This window comes from Gymnoscopelus microlampas (assembly GCF_963454915.1).
Source record: "Gymnoscopelus microlampas genome assembly, chromosome: 13".
In the NCBI taxonomy this organism is placed as follows: Eukaryota; Metazoa; Chordata; class Actinopteri; order Myctophiformes; family Myctophidae; genus Gymnoscopelus; species Gymnoscopelus microlampas.
The window spans coordinates 36,227,421-36,244,927 of NC_139950.1; the positions used below are offsets into that span (position 1 = coordinate 36,227,421).

The 17,507-nt window shown below is 43.2% G+C and overlaps 1 protein-coding gene across 1 annotated transcript; it reads right to left on the reverse strand.

The window, feature by feature from the left end:
* Window positions 1-2,844: 2,844 nt before the first annotated feature.
* On the reverse strand, window positions 2,845-12,220 carry LOC311058820 (gap junction alpha-5 protein-like). The gene is made up of 7 exons (XM_084076331.1): window positions 11,485-12,220; window positions 7,622-7,767; window positions 7,082-7,246; window positions 6,094-6,378; window positions 5,795-5,860; window positions 5,458-5,606; window positions 2,845-5,194 (listed from the first exon to the last, which is right to left on the reverse strand). Exons 2-7 carry the CDS (start codon window positions 7,688-7,690, stop codon window positions 4,711-4,713), a joined length of 1,218 nt encoding a protein of 405 aa, XP_083932457.1. The 5' UTR covers window positions 7,691-7,767; window positions 11,485-12,220; the 3' UTR covers window positions 2,845-4,710.
* Between the last annotated feature and the right edge of the window lie 5,287 nt (window positions 12,221-17,507).

Genomic DNA, 17,507 nt, shown 5'->3' on the forward strand with positions numbered 1-17,507 from the left:
CCTCTGAGCGTAGTGAAGAGCCTGTGTGTAGTAAACAGCAACACCTGCTACAGCGATCACCAGAGAGCTGAACGTGGTCCTCTCCCATGGCTCAAGCATGTAAAGACCTGTGACCAGCTGATACTGGTAATAAAACCAGGAGAGCTTTGTCCAACAGTCCCCTAGCACCATGCAATAACTCTCTTCAACAAACAGACTTTCTTGTTTTCCTCTTTATGGATTAGTCTAGTATTGAACGGCCATGCTGTCACTGTGTCCGGAGAAATCCTATCCACAATACGGATACCACTGATGTTTGCTGAATGGTAAGGATTGTGTCCTTGCAAATCATTTTATATGTCAACCACACTGATGTCATACTGTGATGACATCAGACGTAACGCTGTGATTGGACAGTCACTGTCCAATCGCAGTGCTGTGTCAGGACGCTGTGACGCACTGACCTATCACAGCGCCAGTGTGTCAGGACTGTCAAGGTGGCAAATTCAGCATCCCTACTGGGAAATGTGGAATCACGTCCAATAAACATATACAACGGGTACTCTGGCGGGTACAACGGGTACCCACAGGCTAGATAACCCAGCATGGCGGCGCATGTCTTATTTTCTATCACACCCCATAAAGCCTTGAATTTAAGGATTTTTTTTTGTTTTTTTGTCACATTCCTAAGCCAATAATTTGATGACCGCCGGAAAGATGCTAATGTCTCCGGTAGGGGACTCAAAGTTGATACTTTGAGTCTCCTACCGGAGCCGCCGGCAGTCATCAAATTATTGGCTTAGGAATACGACAAAAACACAAAAAAAAATCTAGAATTCAAGTCTCCATGGGGTGTGTAATCGATAGAAAATAAGTCATTTTGGGGGTGAACTATCCCTTTAAATTCACCCCCAATCAACCCTTTAAGTAAAGACATTAGCCTACTTTACAACAATTATGTCAACATGGGTCATTTAAATAAGTGTCCATCAGAGGGAGCTCTAACGCTACGCTCAAAGCCTCCAGCTGCTTGTTGACTTCATTTTGCTGGTGAGAGCATCTTATTTGACACAGAGTAGTCTACACAACGTGGTTCCCAAACATTTTAGCACGAGACTCAAAAAAGAAATTTGATATCCTCACAGGTGTACACAGTGTTGAATGAATGTATTTCATGATGTTCACTGTCATCTACAGCCAACAGTGGGGTCAGCGCTGTGAGCTTGTAGGCCTATCTGCTATATTTAGTTTTAAGAACTTGAAAAAAATTAGAAGTTTCATATTTGAAACATTACAACATAAATCTGGTGTGGAGGTCCCTGGGCACAAAATACTTTCAGATGGGGGTCCACTGCCAAATTCATATTAATTTGGTGGTCCTTGACATGAAAACATTTGATAACCACTTTTAACAGGGGAAAGTGAGGGACCTGGTTCAGAAGTGCCTCCAATGTGGTGCATTTTCTCTTCATCTGAAAGCGGTTGGTGCATGAAGACTTCACTCTGTCAATGTTAAGCATTCTTCAACATTCCTGATTGGGCTGTAATGCCCTTACTGGGAATTGTCCCATAAGGCCCTGCTTCCCACTGGACATTTGCTATGAGAACTAGTCAAAACGTCATTTTTCCCATGTGTCCATTTGTCTATTCATAGCATTTCTCAGCAGCCTGCCTCTCTGTTTATGCTACTGTCATTGTTGTGATAACGCAGTCTGTTGTACCAGTGGAGACAGTTTGACTGCATAGGCCATATGATGCTTGTAGGGTGGGCTGGGTGGGGACATAATTGCATTTATTTGCCCCCACCTATCAGTTCCCTATGAAATTAATTTAACCTCCATAGCCTCTAAATGACTTTGAAAGGTCTCCCTCCAACCACAAGCATTTTAAATTAAATGCATTAGAATTTGTCATACTGTAGCACTTACTGCTCAACTGTAGAAACTGGAGAAAGTATTCACTGCAAGTTCATTCACTTCCTGGGCAGAGAGGTGCCTGTTGCCATGAGGAACAATTAGGAGAAATTGCATATCATACAGTAGGCCGGTGCCGACGATGCAAGTCGGGAACAATGCGAGTTGTGAATGCATAACCCACCCGGTTTTGTAAAGCTTGTTTTAACCGTTGTCCTGTCTGTCTGTCTGTCTGTCTGTGTCCATTTTATGCTCATTTATGGAGATCTCTGCATAGTCTGTATCTGTCTGCCTGTGTCACTTTGATGCCCATATATGGAGATCCTGTATCTGTCTGTCATCCCTTTCATGCCCATATATGGAGATCCCTGATGTCATCAATATATGACCATATATGGGCATTTCCGTTGGATCGGTGGTTCTGGACAACTGGATCTCCATATATGCCTTATTGCCTTTATTTACACAGTATGGGCATATCGGTTGAGTCGGTGGTTTTAGACCTATCTGAACGACTCGACGCTGGTCACGCACTCCCTCGTGTCCCCCCCGATCCGCGCACCGAGTTTGAAGTCAATCGGTCCCATATATGCGTATGACCATATATGGGCATAGCGGTCATATCGACGGCTCTTGACAACCGGATCTCCATAAATGCCTATGTATTGTATGGGCATAACGGTCAGATCTGGTGTTCTAGTGCAATCGCCCCCTATCCTCAACGGCGTGCGTTCAACCCCCCCGGGTCGGCGGCGTGCGTGCCGAGTTTGAAGTCAGTCGGTCGGAGGGTTCTTAAGAAACGTGAACTACAGACATACAGATTCTGTTTAAGATAGTGCCGCTATATCACTGTCTGGGACATCACTGATAACACAGTGGGGCTATTCTTGTCAAACTGACCAGCCGACCCAAGTATGCCGATATTATTGCCAAAGATTTGACAACCAAAACATTTCTTATTACAATCTAGGAAATTAGCAAAGTTTAATTATTCCCATTGTCTCATGGCAGGCAGAATAATATCTAAACAACAGCAGTAGGCTACTTGGTAATAACAATGTAGAGTGTATGCTATTGCACAAACAAAATATATCACCTCCAGTGGTGCTAGTAATTGTAACAGTGTGTAGTCCATTCATTGTGCTTTAGCTGGAACATGCTCCATTCCGAAGGCTAAACTACTATTTACAATTTAGGCATTTAGCAGATGCTCTTAATCCAGAGCGATTTACAGTAAGCAAAGTAAACACAAGGTAATACATCAAATGCATATAGAGACTGTGTAGTGCCTCAGTAAACTAGCTTCTAGTGTTAGTAGCTCAAAGTCAAATGAGCTTCTGATCTCTCTCAACTGGTCAAGCATCCTGGATGTACGATTGATAAATAATAAATAATGTGTCGTAATAAAGTGCCACAAAACCCAAAAACAAAACATTAGTTAAGTGGTTATCACCATGAAATGGTATCATTAACATAGCAACAGTTAGTAGGATGATGTAGCAAGAGCCTTCAATCTAAATCTGTTGTGCCACTGCAGGGATTCCCAATAAAAAAGATTACCTGAGAAGTTGTAAAAACAGTTCACTAATATTGGCTGTCACACTGCACAAATTACAATCACTTGAGGCTTAATGATGTCCTAGACTCCTTATTACTGTAGGGACTTGGCATTAGGCTCGTGGCTGTTCAACAGCTTATCCTGAATATACTGTACATAATAGCATTTAATTTGAATGATTCATTGGTTCATCCCATGTTGTAGGCTACCATGAGTACCAACATATTTGTGTTCTGTTAATGTCCTCAGACTTAATCAAAAGTTTACATTGGAGTGTTGTGTAAATTTATACTTGAAAGATAGACAAGATTGTGAAAAGTATACATTAAAGTGATGTGGAACATTTGTGTTCCAAATTATTTGTGTGGACTATACAACAGCAAACATGTAATCTTTCCAAAAGTGGAGAAACATGACAGTAATTAATCAGAACATGTCTAGTCCATCTTTTTGGTAGTAGAATCATTTTTTTGTATTCTACTCATTCTGACTGTCTGCCTTGTTTCTTGTCCAATCTCTGACAGGAGGAACAGGCAGCTAACCAACCCCTCAGGCCCACTGCAGTGACAAGGTCAAAGGACAGGCTGACAGGGGACAGACAGACAAACAGGAAGTTAGGCAGATATATAGATAGACAGATGGTTATTCAACCAGACAGGCAGGATTAGCATAGGTGCTATATCAGAAGGCTCTAATTTCCTCAGCTGTCCCTGATGAGAAGGTATGCATGTATACTTTTCGGTACAGTATGTGTTCCTGCTTCCACATTTATGTTGTTCTGCTTGTATATGGGTGTGTATATGTGATTTACGTAAAACCCTCACTCTGGCTTTGAGGCTACAAGGACTATTGCAAGCCTTCTCAGCTTCCCCCTACTGAAGCAGAAAGCATCAAAATGTGACCTTTCGACCTTTGCTCAAGGCATTGACAGGACCAAACCTGCTCAACAGCACCCGCAAGCATAGCGCAGTGATGCGGTATTGCAATCATTCATGGCTGTGTGTGTGTGTGTGTCTGTGTCCATAATAGCCATAGCTCCTACACCTCCAGGGCGAAAGGTTAGCCATAACCCTATAGACGAATACATGTAACGTTATCCACACATGGGGTAGAACAGCACTTGCAGATTTGATCAGAGGCTTTGCCCATACTCATGTGACTGGTGATAGTGTCACCTAATTCAGCCGTGTGTTTGGAAACACAGTTCTGCCTCTTTGCAAAGTCAGACTGTCCTCTCATGTGTGTCTTTTGATGCGTAAACTAAACAGCTAGGTCGTCTGCCCTGGTTCGGCTGCTGGTTCCGCTGATTTTGCTGAATCGCCGTTTGTCCTTCTGGCACACTCCTCCTCCATTCGGACTGAGCCCCGGGCCGCCATTTTGTATCTGAGGACAGCCAGCTTCACCGCTCCCAGGGCTGTAGCACTCACCACCACTACACTTGAGGAAACCACCATCTTGAATCTGACCGTAACCGGCTTCCTTAATCCCCCCAAGTGTGTAGCAGGTCATCTGGAGGAAGTTCTCCTCCACAGCAGCGGCCATTTTGTTCCTCTCGGCAGCCATGTTTTCAGAGTTCTGCTGGTGGGCCAAGCGGTGATGAGGGAAGGGGAGGGGCATAAAGTGGGTAGAGCCAATCACACACTGGCTGAAGTCTGGGGGTGGGGTCGATGGGGACGTAGGCGGTGGTAGTGGCGGGGGGCTGGCATCGCCGCGGGAAACACCCCTCCTCTTGTTGACCCACCGTCTGTAACAAATACAAGATTCAGAGATTCAGTTAATATTGTTATATAAGTGAATATGTTTAATTACAGGAAGTAAAAACTGAATGAATGGAAGTTTAAAATAGTTCCAGACCCTTACATACAGCAAGGTCTTTGTGTACTTTCCATTTTAAGGTATCGCCACCAGGAACTTCCCCACCTACAAACATACCCTTCCTCCCTTCCTTCACGTAAACGTATGAGATACAATCATACACACACTCACACTCGCTCCCCCTATACCCACCTGCAACAGTGTCGCCATGCTAAGTGTTGGAGTTCTATCACACTGAGTGCCAAGGAGACAGCCGACACGGCCAGCATGAACACAATGAAGACGTTCTTCTCCGTAGGTCTGGAGATGTAGCAGTTGACTGGATGAGGACATGGCCAGGCCTGGTATGTATGGAGGGTTGTTGTGTTGGGAGAGAAGGAAAGCAACAAGGGAACGTGATAAGAAAAGGGAGGCTATGGCATTTCCTGTTTTGTGGATTTTTGTTTTGTTGTTGTACAAACGAGTGGCAACTCTGTTAATGGAGTAGCACTCTGTGGATTATGTTTGAAATGCCGTTCTCTGGTTTTACCCTGCAGACGTAGAGGGGATGGAGGAAGACTCCATACATGAAGTACTGCAGACACAAGAACACCACCTGCAGGATGTGACATCACAGCCGCTTTTACCATTGGTACGGTTCACAGTCAAATAACAATTTCAATTTCATATTCTACATCTCACTTTATGCATCTCTGTGCTTCATCAGGTGTTCAAATAGCTTATAGTGTCATAACATAAGCATCACACAAGGCATTAGCAAGGCAGAGACAAACAAATGGATGTGCTGTGCTGTACACAGTAAAATGCTGAGTGCTTGTGTTATTTCACCTCCATGATGCTTCGTATCAATATGCTCAGAATGTAGGTTTGCAACAGCGCTCCCCTCAGACGAACTCGACCCACCGCCGATGGTCCGTCTCCCTTCTCTCCACTCTTCACTGTCTTCCTGTCTTTCTCTCCTCCACCTCCTCCGCCCCCGCCAGGGTCCTCCTCTCTCCCTCCCCCCTCCTCTCCTTCCTCTCTGCTCCTCCTCTTCTCCTCCCTGCGCACATTGTGCATGGCATGGCCCATGTAAATCAGACTGGGAGTGGACACAAAGACAATCTGGAGTACCTGGGAACAGAAAAAATACAATACAATCACATTGCAATTAGTCCAACCGATATATTTTTCGATGAATTGAGTACAAAGGACCCCAATGGAAACAAGCCATAGTGTTTTCTTGGGTTTAAAATCCTCTTTTTTTCCAGACTAATATCTACACAGTGATATTAGTCTGGCCATGCCAGGCTATATCCGTCTGTCCCTTTGGTGCCCATATATGGAGATCTATGTATCTGTCTGTCTACCTGTGTCCCATTTATGCCCATATATGGAGATCTCTGTATCTGTCAGTCTGTCCCTTTTATGCCCATATATGGAGATCCCTGATGTCATTTGTCAGTGGATTGATCTGCAGGTCTGGTCGGATCGGCGGTTCTGGACAACCGCATATCCGAACGATTCAAATCATTGCCGCTGCGCTCGCAAAGTTTGAAGTCGACGATCATATATGGACAATTTTTAAGTGTGATTGCTTCCTTTATCCAGAGGATATATCAGAAAAATAGAATTACAAATTAGGAAATATGTTTATCATCCAATTATCACTATATCCCTGTGTAGCTGTGCCAACAAATATACAGTATATATACAGTAAATGCAGATTATTTCATAACCTGGTTATTATATTACATCATGTAATATAGATCATATTACGTGATATTAGATTATGTATATTAATTATATAACATTACATTGTATTATATTATCTTACCCAGTATCGTATATGTGCTATAGGGAATGCTTTGTCATAGCAGACGTTTTCACAGCCAGGCTGTTCAGTGTCACAGGTGAAGTCTTCCTGCTCGTCTCCCCAGGAAGACTCAGCAGCCGTCCCAAGAACCAGGATACGGAAGATAAACAGAATGGTCAACCACACCTGGTGGGTAGAAGTACAGTATATAGACATGCTACACGTCAAATGATAATGAATACAACATTAGGCAGGCATTATGATAATTAATGTATATCACGTGAGGTGTGTGTGTGTGTGTGTGTGTGTGTGTGTGTGTGTGTGTGTGTGTGTGTGTGTGTGTGTGTGTGTGTGTGTGTGTGTGTGTGTGTGTGTTTTTTTACTGATCATATCCCCAAACAATCAGACAATTTACACAAAATAAATAGACATTATTTGGAAATGAATTAAACTTTGAGTAGACTTAGAATACTGTATGTTTCTCCCTTCTCTTTCTCTCTCCAACTACAAGTGTGTGCGTGCGCATGTGCACGTGTGTGTGCGCGTGCATGCGTGTGTTACCTTGCCAACAGAGGTTGAATGTTCCTGTACCTCCTCCAGGAAGTTTCCCAGCAGGCTCCAGTCTGCCATGGCCGATCAAAGCGCAGATGAGGATTCTAAATACGCTCTCTGGTTAAGACTGCACCAATCACACTTGCAGGCTCAACCTGGAGAAGACAGGACAATATGTGTGGTCCTCTGTTGTATTAGCCCACATAATCCTTACTCTATGTTCTTAACATCAAGCATATACTAAAGGTGTTCCATGTTCTCATATACAGTCCTAATAATAGTGTTGTTTCAGGACAACATATTAGTCCGACTTAATGACTTGTAAAGGTTGGACACATGAAGTACATGAAGGCCTGAACAGGATCAGTAGAGGAGACCACAAGGGGAGGTAAGCTAAATGTTCCAATAGAAAGGAGGTGACATTCACTGCTGACATTTTTTCCTTTCTCTCCTCTGTACATTTGTTGATATATTGGTATTATTTTTATGTTGATGAATTGAATACAATCAATCAAAAGTCAGAGTTTTATGTTTTTTACTCGATCCGACACTCATCTACAAACCACCAGAGGCCTGAAGATACTGTTACAAATTGCAGTTGTTTTATTGTCTTTATATTTATTATTAGGTCAACATCTAATAATGTTTATTAGCCTCTATGGATGTTGAACCTTTCTGTTTCATTTTATTTCATTTTTTATTTGGTTAACACTGATTAGGAAGCTTGAAGCATCGGCATTCTTTATGTATAGTGAAGAGAAAGACAGGAAACCAAGGGCAGTGAGAGGAGAGACGTATGAGAAGTGACGGGAGTCAGATTGGAACTCAGGTCCTTGCAGCTTCGAGGGGCATTATGGTCTGACTCTGTCTGTGTACACTAGCTCCAACCAGTGGTTCCCAAAACATTTTAGCTCGAGACCCAAAAGAGAAATTAGACGTTTGCCCGGGACCCAAACTAGTGAAAATAGCAGATCTACAAGCTCGCAACGTACACTACCTGGATGAGCCACAACGCACCCTTAGCCTTGAACCAACCACATTAACCCTGCTATCCTGACCGCGTAATCACACGCCAACATATAAAATAGGGCTTAAGGGGTTAAACTGACCTGTCTGGACAGGGATGGGTGGTGGTCATTGAGGATATGGGTGTGTGTGGGGGGGGGGGTCTTTCTTTTATTAACTTGAACCTCTGACCCTGTCCCCGACCCCATTAATAATTCTGTCTATGCCAAAGTCCTAGTTTAGCTCGCGACTTGGTTCCCACACTCTGTTGGTCTGTCTCTGGGGAAGGAAATCTAGACATGCAGTGTAAACACTGCCAATGTAACACACACACGCACACACGCACTCACGCACACGCACACACACACACACACACACACACACACACACACACACACACACACACACACACACACACACACACACACACACACACACACACACACACACACGTGGGCACACTTATACACACGTGCAAATATAGTATTGTATATGTAAGGAAAATTGCATGTGATTTGTATTATACTGTGTACAGTATACACTACAAAATCCTGAAATCCTGAGTGTTCATTTAACTCTTGACACCCTGGAGAACACAGGATTTGTTTGGTTGTTTTTCAGTTTAGTTGAGTGCCGTTCACATACTTAGACCAGTACACTGTAAAATCCTCAGTGTTTTCATACAGTGGTGTTCTCTTTGAGAGTGTACAAAACTACACATTTAGATTTCTACTCTTAAATTAAATCAACAGAGAGGACTGTGTTGTGGTATTTGGAGATAGGGAATGTGGCGAGGCACCGTTCATCAAATGTACTGCAATTTAGAGGGTTTTCAGCAATTTAGTTAATGGCCTGAATGCTGTAAGCTGTCAATGTCAAGATTCAGAAATCTTTAACACCAGTGTGTTTTTTGTATTTTTGTTTCCCTATCGCTTGGGCAGAGCCTTTTGATGAGATTAACGACCTCATGCCAACTTTCAGGAGTTTTGACTGTATGTTTTTAAGATGTTAAGTTTTTTTTTTTTATCGTTCTATTTCTCAGAAGGTTACAAATAGAATTCTTTTTTTTATAGAACTGATTCTGGGGGGAATTTAAGCAAGCAATTTCTTGTCACTGCGCTCTGTTTTTAGAAAAGAAAACAACATTTTACATTTCTACGGTTTAAAAAACCTTCAGGCTCCAACTTTAGCCCGTGTGTGTCTGCATGCGTGTGCGTGTGTGCAGGTGCGTGAGACGTCCGTGAGTATGTTTATGTGTTTCACAAGTGCTCCCAGCATCATTAATAACAATATTACTTCCTTCTTTAGACTTTTGTCTGACCTTTGAGTCTGTGCGTGTGTGTGTGTGTGTGTGTGTGTGTGTGTGTGTGTGTGTGTGTGTGTGTGTGTGTGTGTGTGTGTGTGTGTGTGTGTGTGTGTGTGTGTGTGTGTGTGTGTGTGTGTGTGTGTGTGTGTGTGTGTGTGCGTGCGTGCGTGCGTGCGTGCGTGCGTGCGTGCGTGCGTGCGTGCGTGCGTGCGTGCGTGCGTGCGTGCGTGCGTGCGTGCGTGCGTGCGTGCGTGTGTGCGAGTTGGCACGTGCTTGTGTGTGTGTGTGTGTGCCGTGCGTGTGTGGGTGTATCTGTGCCCTCAGTATTCAATTGTTCTGTTTCCTGCCTGGATAATGGGAATAAACACACAAGTACATGCACACACATGCACACACAAACATAGTGTTTAGTCTGTCTGGGCTTCACAAAGTGCTTCACAATAATTGATGAATTAAAGGTACAATTTAGGGGTGCCTGGTGGCTCAGTAGTGCAGAGACCATACAGTATGCTCCTAGGGAGCTCGAGCACCAGTGGTGGAAAAAGTAATCAAATGTTTTACTTAAGTAAAAGTATCAATACTGCAAAATAGAAATACTCCTAAGTAAAAGTAAAAGTCTGGAATTCAAAACGTACTTTCAATGTACAAAAATATTGGTATAAAAATGTACTTAAAATACCAAAAGTAGACTGTACTCATTATGCAGAATGTCCCGTTTCACAAGTTTTCAAATGTATAAAAATCTTTTTTTTAAATAGCAGACGCATTGTGAGCTTGTAGATTGGCTATTTTCAAATGACCAAAATGTATATGCTGAAGTTGTTACTGTATGTTTTTTAATAATAATCCAAATCTACAAAGTAACTAAGTAACTAAAGTTTTCAAATTATTGTAGTGGAGTAAAAATATAATATTTGCCTAAAGTAAAAATACCTCAAAATCGTGCTTAAGTACAGTACAGTACTTGAGTAAATGTACTTAGTTACTTTACACCACTGCCGAGGACCCGGGTTCGAATCTGACCCCCGTCTTGTCTCACAGCCGTCTCTCCTCTCTCTCTGCCGTTGGTTTCCTGTCTCTACATCTGCCTATCTGAAATAAATCTTAAAAATGAAGTAGGATGTTGATAAACTACATTTATATTTGAGCTTTACTTGTTTATTTTAGTGGTGCAGAAAAGTCTATCACTCCACCCACCCATATTGATATACATGAAAGTTACATCCTAAGATGCACTGGGACACATCTTCAGTGATGTTCCTGAGATCATCGGACGTTTCGGGTCTTTCAACATCAATATGCATATTGATTGTCTTTCCCATGGCCTGAAGGAGGTTGTGGCTTAGCAAATGTGAAGTCTCAGGGTATGTATTTGTCATGAAAACACACATAACTTTACTGAATCTACGTGTTGTCTACGTCTTGAATACATAAACGTAATCCTTGGGTTTTTGTGTGTGCACTGTGCTGTGCACTGTCAATCCCGTCCCGTCTGACAACATACACACACACACACACTCACTCACTCACTCACTCACTCTTTCTCAGAAAGTTGCATTACCTGTTATGGATTGCAGAGGCAGATGATTGCAGATCTCGAACCTAAGGTCTTTAGGAGAGAGAAACCGCTGACTGCTTTTGAGGTGCCCTTGAGCAAAACACTTCAATCCAGTGGGTCAAGAAGAGCTGTTTTCTGAACAACAGCAAACGGTTTTGCTCAGTTTCCTCCGAAAATACTAAACAAAAGTTTTAACCGAGATGTGTTCATCCACCGACACTGTGTGTGTGTGTGTGTGTGAGAGAGAGGGAGATGTCTTCAGGTTGTGGAAGTGATGCCCTCTAGTCTTCCGCAGTGTAGTCGATTGAATCTCTCCAGTCGTAGGTGTGTGTTTGTTCCGTATTCTCAGAGCAAAATCCAAGGTTTATCTGAGTCGCTGAACTTGAGACTGGGTCAGACTGACAGAAACAACTGGTAAGATAGACAGTCTTGTCCAAGAAGCAGACAGGTAGACGGAGCGACTGCTTCACCTTTCAGACAGCAGACAGAAAGACACAGTCAGTCAGAGAATAGACTGTAAACCTGGCAGATGGGAGAGAGACAGTCAACCAGGTAAAGACAGACAGTCAACTGATAAACATGTAGATCACTGTCAGTCAGTCAGTCAGTCAGTCAGTCAGTCAGTCAGTCACAGGCAGGCAGACAGTTTGTCAGTCAGTCAGAGAGACAGTCAATTAAGTCAACTAGAAAGTGAAACAGGCAGGCGGACGGAGATCAGATGGATGGAGACTGCTGTGTCCAGAGCTCTGATATGAGTGTGTGGCTGGTGTGTGCCAGCCTTCCAGTCCCCTTGTCGTCATTATTGTCCCCTCTCTCTCCCCCTCTCTCTCTCTCTCTCTCTCTCTCTCTCCCCTCTCTCTCTCTCTCTCTGTCCCTTTTGCCTTCCACACTTCCTCTCTCTCTCTCTCTCTCTCTCTCTCTCTCTCTTTTCCCTCTGTCCACCTCTCTCTTTGCCTCTTTGCCCCCATTCTCATTCTTTCTTTCTCACATTCGTCCCCCTCTCTATCTCTTCCCCCTATCCCCTACCCCCCCCCCTCTCTCTCTCTCTCTCTCTCTCTCTCTCTCTCTCTCTCTCTCTCTCTCTCTCTCTCTCTCTCTCTCTCTCTCTTTCCATCTTACTATTTCTTGACTCCAACATCTACAGAGGAAGCTAGATTGTTGCCTTGCTGACTCCTATTCAACTCCTCTGTGTGTGTGTGTGTGTGTGTGTGTGTGTGTGTGTGTGTGTGTGTGTGTGTGTGTGTGTGTGTGTGTGTGTGTGTGTGTGTGTGTGTGTGTGTGTGTGTGTGTGTGTGTGTGTGTGTGTGTGTGTGTGGTATCTAGCATCTAAAGGAAGTCAGATATTGTATTAGGACACAATGGAAACAGCTCCAAGACCAGCATTCCACTCTGTCTGCCCATTCTTCTCCATTGAAGTTATATATTGCTTGCTTCGTCACCGTAAGTCACTCACTGCACCTTTTCTATCGCTCGGGGTGTAACAACAACAAGATGCCATGCCTCTGTCCACCACTCCATGGAAAAAGACAGAAGTAAAGCGGTGGAAAGTAACAAAGTACATTTACTCAAGTACTGCACTTCAGTGGTTCTCAAACCTTTTCATGTCGAGGACCCCCAACTTGATGTATTTGACCGTGGACATCCATCTGAATTCGTTTTTGTGCCAGGGACCCCGGAGGATTTTTTTTTCAAAAATAGTGGATCTGCAAGAACATTTTAAACGCTATATCATTTTGCTGCAGGGGACCCCCTGGTACCCCCCCAATGACCCTTGGGGGTCCCCGGACCCCACTTTGAGAACCTTGCTGTACTTTATTTTATTATATAGATATAGAATACTTAGTTGCCAAGCACTTTTGTTGGGGTCAAGTTGTTTTATCAGGGGTCATTTAGTTCTTATTTAAGTTTATTTGGTTTTCATTGAGTTGTCAGTTTGGATGAGTGCTGGAGTTTAGTTAGTTAGCTAACTAAACTCCAGCACTCATCAGAACTCGTGAAAACCAAGTGCAAATGAAATGACTCCTGATGAAACAACTTGACCCTACCAAAAGTTTACATAATTAATGTACACTTGTCAGTAACTTTAACATCAAACTTGCAGTAAACAGTGTAATTTAACCGGTTCTGTGTGTTGTCCTTGAAGTACAGTATGTAGTGCTCCTTCAGTCCACTTCTCTCAATTTCACTCACACACTTCACTATCAAGTCGGGGACTCTTGGATGGGTCGATGGAGTGAAGCTCTCCAGAGTGTCCTGTTGTCCACGAGGAATCATTGTCCTAGCCTGAGTGCAGCCTTCACGACGCATCATCTCGCACTCTTGATGTGCGATAACACAGCAGACCTTGCACTTCAGTACCATCTTCCCGAAGCGGACCTTCTTTCCGCATGGCACACACTTTTCAAAAGGGTACACCTTTTTGGTCTGGAAGTTATGCTTCACAGCTTCTTCCATGATAGTGGTGTAAAAGATGGTCTCCTTCATCTCTGCTACTGTCTCCCACTGTGTAGAGTGCTCGAGGACAGTTGGGTCCGGGCCCCCCTGGCCCAAGATCATAGGGGGTCTCATATTCCTTTATCACCATGGGAGATCCAGATTTTGATAGTCCACCTCCATTTTATGGTGCTTCTTCATTTACAAGTCCACCTGGTTCACCAGATGTTACTTGTAGGTTTTGGAAGAGCTATCGATCTGTCAATCCTTTCCGTGTCCGGGCCGGGTGAGCTTCCCCGTGTTGAGTCAAATTAACTAATGTGATGGCCAAACAAACATGGTGGACACTTGTCTTTTTTGGTTTATTAATTTAGTTAATATTTATTTTCAGCACTGCATACAAACATAAAGGACTATACACACAGAACCGGTTAAATGACACACTGTTCATTGCAAGTTTGATGGGAAAGTTACTGACTGGAGTGTACATTGAAGTTAACTTGTGTTAGGGTCAAGTTGAGTCATTTAATTTGTATTTAAGTTTATTTGGTTTTCCTTGAGTTGTCAGTTCAGATGAGTGCTGGAGTGCTAAATTCCCAAATTATAAAACTTTTATAGAAGGCTATCCTATCCTGGCCCGTGTAGTGCTGGCATCTCTTCAGTGGCTCCCTATTGTTTTAGAATAGCTTTTAAGATACGTTTACTAACTTTTAAGGCTCAAAAGGGTCTTGCAACCCAATAGTTTGTTGAGCTCTTGTCTCCCTATGAGCCTCCCTGCAGCCTGAGGTCCTCTGATGGGGCTCTCCTAAAGGTCCCAAGATTACGCCAAGCAACTGAAAGGGTGATCGATCGGGCTTTCTCTGTAAAAGCTCCTAGACTCTGGAATGCCCTATACCTGAGGCTATTAGACGACCTGATTCTGTGTCGTCTTAAAATCACTTCTAAAAACACACTTCTGTTCAGAAAAGCCTTCCTGTAAAACCTGTAAAAAACTATCTACTGTACACTGCATTATCTCTTGAATCTCTCTTGTTTAACATTCTACAAATGCTTCAAATTGCTACAAAACATAATGATGGGAAAAAGTTGCAGGTTACATTTTGGTCTGATAATGATTTCTCATTTACTTTACAAGTTCATGTGCTACTCGGGGGGGGGGGGCTTTCACGTAGGAAGGAGCCAAACCCCCAAAGGGTGCTTTTTTTCTAGTTATTATTCTTGATGTTAAAGTACAGTTTTGCTTCATAGAGAGTGTGTCAGTGTGAGAGAGGGAAAGCTGGAGAGACAGAGGGAGGGTACCAGGGTTAAGAGTGAAAGAGTGTGAGCAGACTTCTAATTCCTGTCAGCGTCCCCTCTCGTCCTCCCTGACACCCCGTACCAGAATGTGTGTGTGTTTGTGCGTGTGTGAGTCTGTCTGCATGTCTATACATGTGTCACACCTCTGTTATCATCATGCATTAAACTCACGAGAAGGACGATAACATACCTTGCCTTAAATGAACATGCACGCGCGAGCACACACACACACACACACACACACACACACACACACACACACACACACAGGCACACTCTCAAATGCATGGAAAGCAAGCACACACACATTGGCATACTTATTCTGTCTATTTATAGGATGTGCTCCTTTGGTGTTACAGCACACACCAGGAGGGTGGGATTATCTGACCTCACCACCTCCTCTGACACCAGCTTTTCAATCACACCACACAGCTGAGAGAGAGGAAGACAATGAGGAAGAGAAAAAGCGGGTGGAACAAACAAAAGAGAGAGAGAGAGAGAGAGAAAGGGTGGAAGAGGGAGAACATTTTAGAAATGAGCGGATGTAGGAATGGAGACAGAGGAACAGAGGAAGGGAGAATAAGAGTGTACGAGAGGAAGAAACTGAGAGAGAATGAGTAAGGTGTACAGTAACACCCTGCTGTGTGTGTGTGTGTGTGTGTGTGTGTGTGTGTGTGTGTGTGTGCGTGCGTGCGTGTGTGCGTGCGTGCCGACTTCAGCCGGCTATTTGAAAATAGCCGATCTACAAGCTCACAGCGATGTTTCACGTTATGAGCTTGTAGAGCTGCTATTTTCAAAAGATTTTAACACATTTTATACGTACGATACCTTGTGAAACGGGACATTCTGCACAATGAGTACTTTTACTTTTGGCACTTTAAGTGTATTTTGATGCCAATACCTTTGTACTTTTACTCAAGCAAATTCTGATTACCGGATACTTTTACTTAAGTAAAGAAATGTACTTAATGTACTTTTTCCAATACTGAAGGACATGGAGAGAATCAGCAGCTTCTCCCACATCAGGTCAGAAGGCTTGCTAACTGCAGCTCTACTCATGTGGTGTATAGATTAGAATGTGGTTGTAGTTATTCAACCATGTTCCCATACATTTTATTGCTATCTGACATTCTAGTAGTTGTCATATTCCACTGTGCACCATTATCTTGGGTAGTAGTGTGGACATTATGGAATGTGGACACTGTGTGTATACTTTTGTATTTCTTGCAATGTGACTATACATGTTTTGTATTGACAGTTTGTGGTCACTATATAATGACGTGTGGTGTGTGTTCATGTCATAATTATTGGACCCTGATGAAGGCCGCTGGGTCGATCTACGTTTTTCACCTGTGCCAAGCCATAGACCAATTAAGGCTTTTGAACTTCACTGGAGTGCCTTGGATTCTTTTTGAGTTCACCGCCTGATTCTTTCACTTTGATACTATGGGAAGGAACTTAAAAACCTTGACCTACAATTGTTTGGTTTTGGTTGCTTTGGTTTGTTTCTGAGTTCCTTTTCGCACTTGAACATACACTGCATTTTCACACTTCCAGACATGCACTACACTACTGATATCACTGTATATTATGTAGAGTTTCTTTCTTTTTTGTTGTTGAAATAACATAACTTAAGTTACTCGTGTGTCCTTTCCCTCTTTTGTCATGATGTTTAAGTCAAGTTCATGACAGCAGGCACCTAGACCAACGTTTAGAAGTCGCTAGTACAATGCCCAGAGTAAATGCCCTACCCTACTGGTTTCCCATCTGCCAACACTGTCAATCGGGTTCGTTTGAGTGCCTGGCCTAACCAGAGGCACCATGGAGGAATCGAACCCTAGTCTCCATGGTGGTAGGCAGGTACACGGCTACCACCTGAGGACTGGACTCAAAACACACGCACGCGCGCGTGCCCCCCCTCGAACTGTTTACTGTACATATTTTTTATTTTTCTTATTTTTTATTTTTAAACTGTTTATATGATGTTCTGCATAGTAGTGTATATCTGTCTGTCATTTAATGTCACTATGGATTGAGTACAAAGGACCTCAATTGAAAGCCATAGGCTTTTTTTAATTTTATTTATTTAGTTGACCTTGTATTTGAACTGTGATTTTTTCAGCAAACTTCTAAATAAAGTATTGAATCAATCAAACATGCACTCACGCGCGCGCGCACACACACACACACACACACACACACACACACACACACACACACACACACACACACACACACACACACACACACACACACACACACACACACACACACACACACTCTCTTTTATTTATGTG